General features: G+C 28.1%; 1 protein-coding gene across 1 annotated transcript in view; it reads left to right on the forward strand.

The window, feature by feature from the left end:
- Hml (hemolectin) overlaps positions 1–12,653 on the forward strand; it is a 278,319-nt gene that overhangs the window by 96,418 nt on the left and 169,248 nt on the right. Inside the window, exons 18-22 of the mRNA XM_075381665.1 lie at positions 927–1,122; positions 4,663–4,876; positions 6,309–6,397; positions 9,346–9,562; positions 12,404–12,574. Coding sequence (XP_075237780.1) covers positions 927–1,122; positions 4,663–4,876; positions 6,309–6,397; positions 9,346–9,562; positions 12,404–12,574 — 887 coding nt within the window. The remainder of the gene's footprint in view (positions 1–926; positions 1,123–4,662; positions 4,877–6,308; positions 6,398–9,345; positions 9,563–12,403; positions 12,575–12,653) is intronic.

Raw genomic sequence — 12,653 nt, forward strand, 5'->3', positions numbered from 1 at the left:
TTACAGCGATTAAAATCCTTAGAAAAAATTAACTTAAACATTTAATTAGTAAGTTTCATGAAGTAATTCAGGAAAAGTAATTGATTTTAGAATATATTAGAAAAATTGTCCTTTGTCTTCCCTTATTTTGAAGAATTGATGAAAATAAAGGTAATAAAAGTTAGTTAGAATTCCAGTATATATGGACAAGCCATTACTAAAATATCAAAAGTTAGACCTAAACCTGAATATTCATTTATGGCCTAGCTATTTAACACCGCTGCGAGTAATAAAAAGTACAGTTAAAATTTCAGCTCAATTGGTGAAGCGATTTGTGAGATAATCGGTGTGGCATAGATGTAATCATATGGAAAAAAATAAAGAAATTTTTTTTAAATTGATCTTTTTCTGATCGTATTTCCATAACAGTCGCTGGTTCTTCTGCCCTTTTTTTCTAACTATAATAGAATAAAGACAACATAAGTATTTTTGCTTCTATAGTGTCACACATTCTGTATTTCCTTCCTGAACTTGACACCCTCCTTTCATTCTATAATCAGACTGACATTGCAATCGGACATGTTAAATGTAATTTTAAATGATAAATGTATTACTTTGCTATTAAAGAATAATTAAATGAATGCTTTAGTCAGAATTACTGTTTGCATTTAAGGCTTTATTGCTGAATGGTGCCTATTCTAGTCTTTATTACTACTGATACAATTGTAGCAAATTACATGAGCTATAAGAGGCAGTAGATAAAGTTTCTTTCTTTGAGAGTAATGATGTTCATTATATATCCAGATCTATTGAAGTTGAATTCACAGTGTGAACTTTATGAAGTAAAATTAACATTAAAAAAGTAATATTAGTCTTATAAACAATTTTATTAAGTATTTATGTGTATGTTTTTGTTTAATAAAATTATTATTATTTTTATTTTCCAGTACATGTGTTGAAGGAAAGTGGACATGTACTGATATTAAATGTCTTGCTAGATGTGAATCGATTGGTGATCCTCATTACACTACTTTTGATGGGCGTCATTTTAATTTTATGGGAAAATGTTCATATTATCTTGTTAAAAGTGATAATTTTTCAATCGAAGCTGAAAATATTGCTTGTGATGGAGCAGTATCTGAAGTAAGTAATTTATGTATTTAGATGTACTACAGGATCATACTCTGTATATCGTGGATCTTTAAATTTACTAATAGAAGTAATAAAGACATAAGACAGTTTTATTTCCCTCTAAAAAAAAAAGAAAATACATTACAAAAATGTAATGTAATTACATTACAAAAAAAAAACCGGATTGTAGAATTTTAGTTGTTTATGTATTGTGTAGTAAACATTGTTAGTTTCTTTTCTTTTTCTTTTTTTTTTTTGAGGCAAAATTGGACTACTTTTCAATCAATTTTTAGTGTTCTCTGTTTGAAGAGAAAATTTCAAAAATTTGGGAAAGAGTCAGAGGGTCAGAAGATACTCAGATCAGACAGATCCAGGGGATTTATCGAATCAGAACGGAGAAAAACCAAGAAACGTACTCCCCCTTATAACACTGTCTCAAGGCGTAGAATAATTCACTCGCAATTATAGTAGAATATGAAAAATTTCCTAAGTCCTTGTTTGTCTTGTTAGAACTCGTGTCGAATCTTATATAGCAGAAAAGACAAACAACTATCATCCTTATTACCTATGGCAATAAGGTTGAACACAAAAAACTCTTAATAAAAAGTGAGTTCGCAAACCAAAATTCAGAAAAAGTAGATAAACGTGTCCAGAGAAATATTCACCACAAGTTCCAATGCATGAATCCAACAAACACAACAAAAAACTCGGTTAAAATCACAAAAATCAAGGAGCTCAACGACAGCATGTAAGATCGCTTTAAAGTTTAACTCATGACTTTGGAATTTCACCTTAGATTGGATCTTTCTTAACGTCAATTTGATAATTTTTACTAGTTTCGAGTGTAGCCCGTTACCTGTGGATCTTATGTACGGTTGACAAGTGAATGCAATCATAGGCTTTTTTAAAATTGATGAGGTAATAAAAAATTTCTTGTGGACAAGTTTATATTTTCCATTTTTAATTTTAGACTTAGAATTTGGCCTGCACAGCTTCTTTTGGGTTGAAACCCTCCTTGGTAATTGCCCAGTTGAAGTTCCAGTGTTTTTAATTTTGTTATTTTCTTTTATCATTACTAATAAATATAACAGATTTTTATTTATTAAATTTTTAAGTAATTTTTATTTTATTGTTTATTCCATTGACTTTTTGATATTTATTTTACAACCTTTAAGATCGTAAACAAAGACAGATCTGTAAATGTAGAAATCCATATATTATTAGCGTTATTAAATACTTTGATGAAAAGAAAAAAACACATGTAGATTATTTCATTTGCTTCAGTTACAAGCAGTTAATTCACATTTTTCCCTGCATATAAATTAAGTTGGTTGCCCTGTAAATAGAATGGTGTTAATCATACTGCTCTCCCTATCCAGATGTAATGTTAATTTGATTATGTATTATATTATTATAATCTAAAACAATTATAACCACCAGATACCCTCAGAATAAAAAGATAAGAACACTTCCAAAACTATAGCGCTTTCAGATTGTTACTGTATCTTCAGGTGTCAAATATATGAATTACACATAAATAAAATAAAATTAGAAATAAAATTTCAAATTTGTCTCCAAATTTATTTTCAATATTAGTGATCATTTTTTTTTATCCATACTTGACTGGTCTATCGAAAGAGATTGAAGCATCTAAGAAATAAAACTTTAGTTTGTTAAAGGATGCAAAGAATTTTTTAATGAAGCACTAATTTTCACTTTTATCTTTTCATTTGAATAGTTTGAACTTCATACATCAGATTCCAGATGAATTCTCTCTCCCATGAGATTTCCTATGAGCTCTAGGGTCATGAGACCCTCCTATGAGGCTCTATATTAGAATGCACTCGTGGAAAAAATGCATTTTACTCAGGTAATTTACGGTGCTCAGCATCCTATGCATTTTAATTGGAGCTGAAGTGAAAATAAGTTAAAAAAGGACAAATATTGATCCAAGTGAGTATACACTTTTATAGAGGTATCAAAATCTACATCAGCTCAGAGTAGATGCCATACGTTAGAATGATTTTTTTCCTCATTTATAAGTTACATTGCTAAATGAAAATATAAAACATATACAAGAATTCTAAAGAAATACTGTAATGCAAAAACTTTACATATCCAAGCAGCCCAGTTATTTCCAAATAAGAGTATAACTTACTCTGAAATCTCTTTCGACGAACCAGTCAAGTATGGTCAAAGTCCCATGTGTTTTCAGTTGAAAATATATCAAGTAACGATATGGGTTATTTGGTTGATTCAATTTTTTGTATAGGTATCCCATTTTAATATGAAAATAACGTTTGTATCCTACAACGAATTGAATTCTAAAGGATGAATTCAGTAAGATACAAAACACTACTAAGAATACTATTTAAAAATAAGTTGCAATACATTTTGTTCATCAATCTCTGTTTCATTGAGATCTAGTATATAAAGCATTTGCAAAAACATTAGCTCAACATAAATATGTTTAAGCGTAGAGTTGTACTTAAAAAAGATATATTATATTGAAATATAAAAGAAACTTCATGTAATAGGAAAATGATAGAATGAAAGTTTAAGCTTGACAGAATATATTTTGATTTCATTTTTTGAATTAGAGTTGAAGATGTAATTGTCCATTGAATTCCATATGTAAATACAATCTACTTATAGAGTGATTCAAAATTAAATTGTTCTTGTAAAAAAAAGATAATTTTGAAAATAAATTGATAGACAAATTTCTGTTTTGGAAAACTGGTTGTATGCTTGAACAGTGTTTAATATAAGTATTAAATAAATCATGAAAAATACTTGATGGGATGTGTTTGATACGTTTGATACGTATATATTTTGAGACTCAAAAATTTCCAAACTTCTGCATTAGTTTAGTTTCAGTGAAATTTGATGTAAATTGGTTGAGTCATTCTTGAGCAATCAGAATCAGCTGATCTTAGTTAGACCGCTTCTGAAGTCTGAATACTTTTAGAATAGTTATCGTGGGACTTTAAAGCGCTCCAATAAAAAAATCGAGTATGCCAATCAAAAAACTATTTTGCACATAAGATTAAAATTTTATTCAGGATTCTTAAACACAATTCATGTATCTAAAATGATTCTTATTTATTTAATAAAATGAATTTAAAAGTATGGAAGGTATTGAAAAATTCTACTTTAAAGATTGTAGAGGAAGTGTTGCCGCCTCTTTGGCAAGTTATTATATTTGCCAGCGGGGCACTAGCGATACCCTTGATAAATTTCACTAGTGTGTACATATACTTGTGTCGATAAATTAAATCTCTTATATCTACCACGGCAAAATATGGTATTTTATTTTTAATTATTTAGTTATTATATGATGTCTACCAGTTGAAACATTGTAATGTCATATTCAGTTTGCTTATTTATAAGTTTATATTTATTTCTAATATTTCAGAATTATTATAAATATCGATAATTTATATTCATCATTTAAATTATGTACAGTAATAATTTAAAATTTAATATTTCCTCTTTTATAATTAATATAATCTTTTTTTATATTTATTGTAATTATATTTGTTTATTTTATAGGCAATGGGTTTTTCATATGCAGATTTGAAAGGATATCCATCGTGTACGAAAGCTGTTGCAATAAAACTGTTAGATAATGATGGTAAACAATTAGTTGTGCAGTTGAAACAAGGTAAACTCATTTATATTAATAATGAAGAGCAAGATGTATTACATAAAACAATATCGATTAATGACTTACATATTAGACATGCATCATCTATATTTTTACAAGGTATGTATTTTAAATATAATTTCTAATAGAGATCTATAAAAATTTTAGAAAGATAAAGCTCTCCAAACAGGGCAATAGGCTGTATGCATTTTAATTTAATATCGCATTACATAGTACAAGGTATGTTCAGAAAGTAAGGTTACAACATGTCTGTACCAATAATTTTCATCCAAATGTTTATTTAAATGCAATTAGCAGTCCAGTATTTTACATTAATCATTGTTCATAAAGACATTCAACACGCTCGTAAAACAAACTGTATTTAATAATTGAAAAAGATCCCTTCTCCCTATACTTTTTCTGAAACCAAATTGATCTTCTCCTAACACTTCTTCCACTCTCCTCTCAATTTTGATGTACAGAATTCTAGTTAAGATTTTTGATGCATGACTAGTTAAACTAGTTGTTCTGTATTCTTCACATTTATCTGCTCCTGCTTTCTTTATATATATATATATATATTTGCTACTTCTTACTTTGGGAAAGGATTTAGTGGGAGTGTTTTGCATTTAATTTTCTATATCGATAGGCCTTCAAACTACTATAAAAATTTATTACCCATTCCATGCCAGTGGTCTGTGATAATTAAATTTAAAAAAATATTTTTTAAATTTAAAAAAAACTATTTTAAATTTAAATCCATCTCGCAAGTTACCTGTTGCATTTAAAATATAAAAATCTTAATTTTTGATAGCCCTTACTTTTTAGAATTTATTGAGAAAAAAAATTAGCTAAGATTTTCATACTGTTGCTAGAAAATTACAATTTTGTTTATTTAGAGTTATAGCTCTATTTTTGTATTTTTTAAACAATTTAAAAAAATTACTTTTTTAAATTTATTATTTTACTAGAATGCTTTACCTTGAGTATAGGAACCCCCAAAATTAAAAAGAAAATTTTTGCAAATTCAGATTTGTAATGCTCGTAACATATTTTATTAAACAATTAAGTCACTAAAATAACTTACATTTAATTTATCTACTACATGTTCTAATTGCCTATAAATTATTATTGTATTTTCTATGTAGGAGAATAGACTTAGTGTACAAAGTTGGTTGGTTGGCACTATTTGCCAGTGAGTGAACTGGCAAATTAGGTAAATCATACTAAATATTAAGATGATTTTGTTGGTAAAAGAATTCATAGTCTATGGGAACAGTCTGTTTGTAATAAATAAATATATTCCTTTTTTGTTATTTTTGTTTTGAGATATTTGTCTGTTTAGTAAATTAGAAGTAAATTTATATAACCTCTTTGTAGTTAGGGTATAAACTATGATGACTCAAAGGTAAAGATGCAGTAACAGAGAGGATAATTACATTCTGGCATCTTAAATTTGAGAAAATTACATTGCGTATAAATATTTACATGTGCACCTGTACCAGTAATTTTTTTTTAGAATATGTTATTTTATTATAACTTACGATTTCAGTTAAATTACCAAATGGTATTGTTGTTTGGTGGGATGGACAGACAAGAGTTTATATTGACGCTCCACCTTTAATAGAAGGAAAAACTCAGGTAATGTAATCATGTTAAAATAATTCTTATAGATTTTATAAATTGTGTCTAAAAGTTTTTGTTTTTTTATCATTTTTAATTTGTCTTTATATCATTATAGAAACAATTTAAGAAATGTATAACAAAGATTGTTATACATTATATAAAATGTTTCTTAGATGCACAGAATCACTTTAATAAATAATATTATTTTTCCTTACAGTAAAAATAATGATGGTCAAACTATACATTCACTTAGTTTCTATCTTTTAACACTTTGAACCCTGGACTTCTCACTACATGGTGGTCCATGGAAACCGGGCAATTTAGACCGGTTAAAAAAAATTCCTATTTATCATAATTGTAAAATTTCCTTATTTGAGTTTAATATGAAAAGGTATATGAAAAGCAGAGAATAAAGTACCATGATAGTTTTATAAAATTGCAACAAGAAAATTAACAGATTATTAATAGTGTTTTCTTAGAAAACAATTATGCAAAAGATTTTAATGTTTATGATAAAAATAAATGTAAATAAGGCTTACAAACCATATAACCATATTATAAAATATTTAAGGAATAGTAATAATAAAAATGATGGGAAGGATATAAGGAGAATTTATAAAATTAAATATAATGAATCTAATAAGATTTATGTTGGTAAAACTAACAGATCTTTTAAAAAAAGATTTAAGGAACATTACAATGCTTATAGAAACAAAGAGAGGTGTGTCTGATAATGGCCGACCATATGTTGCAGTGTAACCTGATTATAAGAATAATTTAGAAATTCTGGAAATTTGTAACAACTATAAAAAAATGAATTTTAATTAGACATAATGGTTTGTAGCAATTGGCAACAAATGTAGCTGTGTGACATTTTAAATTTACATCATTCCAGTATGAGTTTTGTGGTTGTTAGGGTTTATCTTTACAAATAAAGAAGTGTGATTTTTACGAATATGGTGCTCATATTTCACACAAACAATGTTATATATATATTGTCCTTGGTGCTCAGGTAGAGATGACAATGTTTAAGTTTCCTTCTAACTTCCACATCTCACTCCTCGGTTGTTGAATATCAACTACAGTAATATCATGTTCTTCAAAATATATTTTTATTTTGTTCAAGTTTTTGGGTTTCCCGGAGTGAGATACCATTTTACAAGTAAATTTTGTACTTAAAGGTGGCCTAAATTTTTAAGAAAAGTTCTTGCAATAGTGTAACACAACTGGTTGCGTCGGGTCAAATTGCTTATTTCTGTTACTTATATTACACAAACTAAGGGAAGCTGAATACCGACTGTTAGAACAAATTATGAACAGAAATTAGCAGGCTTGCCAACCTAATACCATTGAGGTAAATATGAAACTTTAAATATAAAATAGTGTCTCGGATCATATAGACCTGACGCGAACAGTTAAGGGTTAAAAAACATTGTATCAAATCAAGCCAACTTAACTAAAAAATTCAAAAATAAAATTTTAAGACCCAAAAAACTAGGGATCCTTACTTAAGATATCAATTTTTAAAATTGAAAATTCATTGTTTCTAATAATAACAGACAACATGGGAACTTTCTAGAAAAAGGGGTTTATGGGTTTTGCATTAGATTTTATTTAATTTTTGAAACGTTATTTGTTACTCAAGTCATCTCTTTATTAAAAATGTTGTAGCTGTCGAATAAGGGTCAACTGGGTCCCCCAAATTTCTTAACTAAATATTTTCCTCAATTATACTTTTAATGCTGCATAATTTTTAAGTTAAAAATGTCATTTGATCAAGGGAGTTAAATTAAACCCAAATTTTTTTTTAATAAACTTTTTTTAATATTAAAAGCCCTATGGTGTATTTGAAACAAATATCTGTCAAGGATGAAGCTTGGAAAGTTATAATACAACTCTCTACAAGCTTTGTTTCTTAATTTCATCCGAAATTGTATCTCCCAAATTCATTCTTTCCTTAAGACTACTTTCCTGCTGACTACATTATTTCTAATGTAGTCAGGATCAGAGATATCCAGTAATTACGCCTCAGGAAATCCATTTCTACAACTAACTAAATATTTTCATAGTTCAGAACGGTCATTGTACTTTGCTTTATAAAACTTAGTGATTTAATTAATGATTTGTACTCTTTTTGATCAGGGATGCACTGATACAGGATTACCGCTCCAGTACTCCTTTTTGGAAGAAATTAAAAATTGTCCTTTTACATACATTTTTTTCACTTCCTTAACAATGCCGTAAATTATAAAAACCAGACCAGATAAAAATGGTCCGTGCTTTTAGTATTCTAGGCAAACGATAACTAAATAAGTTACTAAAAATCTTATCCTTGAAAAAATTAAACGTTTGACATGAGTTTTGTTTCTTATCAATATAAACATCAAAATGAATTTGTATTTTCATAACATTGTCATATAGCCAGCCACCTCTAGAAGTGGATTACAAGCTATAATATTTAAATCAAATATTCCAGTAGTGAAAAATTTACATGTGCACCCCCTTTTTCTGATTTATTTTGACCAAAGCAATGTAAAAGTTAACTTTCCTTCATATTTTTATCAATCATTTCTTTCAGACTTTTGATTCGAAAAAAAAAATTCTGGATGTTTTAAAGTTTTACATTCTTTATTTAGTCTTTTATAAAATATAATAAAGATCTAATAAAAAGAAAAGATTGTTATTTTCTGAAAAATCTTTGATTTATACTGATTTGTTGAACTCTAATTTGTATGAATATAGATTTTAAATGAAAATCTCAAAAAAATGATGTGAAGATTCATATATTCGAAGAAGAATAGTCATAATAAACGAATGATTCAGTTTGTTTCTGATAAGCTAGAGTTAATTGCAAAGAACTGGAAAATAATTTTTTATTTTTACAATTAAAAATTTTGTAAGTGTTCTATTGTCATTATAACAATAATATAATTGTACGTAATTTTATTTTATAATAATTTCAGGGATTATGCGGCACATTTACATACATGCAAAAAGATGATTTTTTAACACCTGAAGGAGATATCGAGAGTGATGTCGTATCATTTGCTAATAAATGGCGTACTCACGAATCTTGTGATAATGTTAAACAGGATAGTACTCATCCGTGCGATATTAATATACAAAATAAAGCTTTAGCTGAAACTTACTGTAGTAATATTACTGGAAGGTTATTTCGTGGTATGTAATTTTTTTGTTTCCTTATTTCAGGCTTTTTTCATTTATTATTATGCTTGTTGTACGTACTTAAAATTATTGAATTGTATTACCATTAAGGAAAGGGAACTTCTAAACAAACTGTACTGAATCTTCAATAAATTATATACTCATTAGAAATCACCGGGACCTAAAAAATAACTTAAGATTTATTTAAATTAATTTATTAATTAATCTTTTATATAATTCCATTTAAGTCTTCATTAAGATACTTTCCTTTTGATTTTACATACTTCTCTCAACATTTCTTCTCACAGCTAGAACATTTCTCTAGGAGTTTTCTTTATTATAATACAGTTTTAAAGTCTCCACTCTATTTTTTTTTTCATGCAGTTCACAGAATGTTTCCTTGCATTCTGTTTTTTAAAAGGGTCAGAAAACAGGCTGGGTAAATAAAGAGCATAAGAGAGAATCCATCTTGTTATTCTTAATTAAAAACAACTGTGGGTGGTGTGTCATTGTGTGGATCTACTTACCAAAAATTATTATGAAGACAGACATAAAATTGTCAGATTTCATAAATTTTGCAGTCCAATAATTTCATCAGTATCTCAACATTCTATCAACTGATTTGAACAAATGCGATATCATTTTAATATTTTGTTTTAATTATTCTTAATAGATTTTTTATCATCTGATGTTAATTCAGCCTTTAATTTCGCTAGATACAAATCACAAGTATCACAGGTATTGTAGGTTTATGTTTATTTGAATTTTTTTTTAATATTTCTTAGTCAATTGAGAAACCACATAAGTCATGTAATTATAATTTTCGGATCAAAAAAACTTTCTATCTTTTCAACAGATAAGGCTAATAACACTGGAAAAAAATTACACAATTATTTTAGACCCTATGTTAACCTCGACCACATTAAAAAGTATAAAAATTTATTTTTTAGTTAAGGAAAATGGCTCCCTATTTCCCTTGACATATGTTATTTCTGAAATTCATGTAATTCTGTGCCAACTTTTACCTTATATTTTATTCTATGAGTAATTACTCCAGGAAACACTTTTTTTTAAATAAAAAATCATTGTATGAGATATTATATCGAATCGTAATGCAGTACTAAATATTTATTTTAAAAATTCAATATTTTACTATAATAAAACATTACGTTTCATAATACAAACAAGGTAAGGATTATCATTAAAACAATTAACTTTTTATCAAAGTGACAGAACATAAAATGTAATCAATTATGAAAAATAAAACTAATTGTCAGCTACATAAATCTTCATAGAAGTTTGTCGCTTAATCAGGCAAATGCTACATTATCCACTGGGTTGGTCTAGTGGTGAACATGTCTGCAAATCAGTTGGAAGTCAAGAGTTCCAGCGTTCAAGTCCTAATCAATATGCTATTTTTATACGGATTTGAATACTAGATCGTGGATACCAATGTTCTTTGGTGGTTGAAGACCACCAAAGAACATTGGTATCTTCTGTAGAACAGAAAGAACATGAGAGAAACCTCTCTACTTTATTGTCATTCTGGAATTGATGTCCTCCCATTGCCTCCTTCAATAACCTGGGCAAAAAGAAATAGCAGGGGAATAAATCTGGACTGTACAGGGGATACTCTAAGGCTTCCCAGTAATCTATGTTCAGTTTTTCCAAATACTAACAGCTGTTTTGAGACTGGTATTGTCATGAAGAAGAATCACATCTCTGATTGGCTGATGTAATCATCTTTTCTTGTTGTAGGCAGCTTTCATTTTGTGCAATAGCTAGAAATAATAAGCACCTTTCACAGTGTGACATTCATGGAGAAAATTGACAAGTCATATCTCTTTCTGGTACCAAAAAATGATTGCAAGGACTTCTCAAGTAAAAGATACATTTTCACCTTTACTGACCAAGATTCCACTTTTACATTAGCCAATTTCAACTTGGGAGTGTAGTGATGAACTTGCATCTCATCACTTGTGACTGTTTGATGCAAAAAGTTACTTTCATCATTGAATTCTATTCAAGAGTCTCTGGAAATTTTTTATAAAACCTAATTTTGGATCAAAAATCTTAGAACCCACTTCATACGGATATTGCAGAATCCGAGATGATTTGTGATAATAGAACTGTCACTTCCATGAGTGTAATCCACTACAGAGGTGATTTCATCAACCGTAAGATGCCGATCATCTTAAATTAACTTACAGATAGAAGGAATTTGTCTGTGTATATTTCTCCTTGAACGTTTATTGAAACTCATTTTCTACAGTTTCAGGATGTCTTTTAAATTTTCTGCCCCAGTCTTGGACTTGAGTACATGATAATAACATTTCCCTAAACTGTATACTCACTCTAGTCAAAATTTCAGCGAGTTTGACATTTTCATTCATGAAAAACTTCACAATAGTACTTTATGTATCTGACAATAGAACCTCTTGCTCTGTAGAGAAGCAAATGCTGAAGCGGCTGAAGTGTTCACCTTGTATCAGTATCCCTTTTTGCCGGCCCACTTATGTTCATACATAAGCCATTAACGCAAAATACTAGTTTTTATTTGACTGATCCTCAAATAATTTCATTGTAATGATATTTGACAAAATATTACGAATGGAATTCAAGAATTACTTACCAAAATAAGCAAACTGATGCTTGTATTGCATAAATTATACCTGTCATTCACAATAGTCAACTAAAGGTTTCTAATTTTCATTACTTTTCTTAGAAAAATAATGTAATCGTATTATTCCGCATTAAATATTATTGATATTATTTTTATAAATCTGCATTTAATATCCTCTTTGTAGAATTTCAATAATATGATTTTTTTTTAATGTATTTTTTTTATTTTTTCAGATTGTCATTTCTTTGTTGATCCTGTTCAGTATTATCAAGACTGTTTGTATGATATGTGTTCATGTAAAGGAAAAACAGAAGATTGTTTATGTCCAATTATTGCTGCATATGCCAAACAATGTTCGCATCAAGGTGTTATTATCGAATGGAGAAGTAAAATTAGGAAATGCGGTGAGTTCATTTTGTCTTATATTATTCATAAACAAAATTATAGAACTTTTCTAATTATATAATTGAGTTTTCCAAAAAA

The sequence above is a fragment of the Lycorma delicatula genome, chromosome 13, assembly GCF_047948215.1.
Source record: "Lycorma delicatula isolate Av1 chromosome 13, ASM4794821v1, whole genome shotgun sequence".
Classification (NCBI taxonomy): Eukaryota; Metazoa; Arthropoda; class Insecta; order Hemiptera; family Fulgoridae; genus Lycorma; species Lycorma delicatula.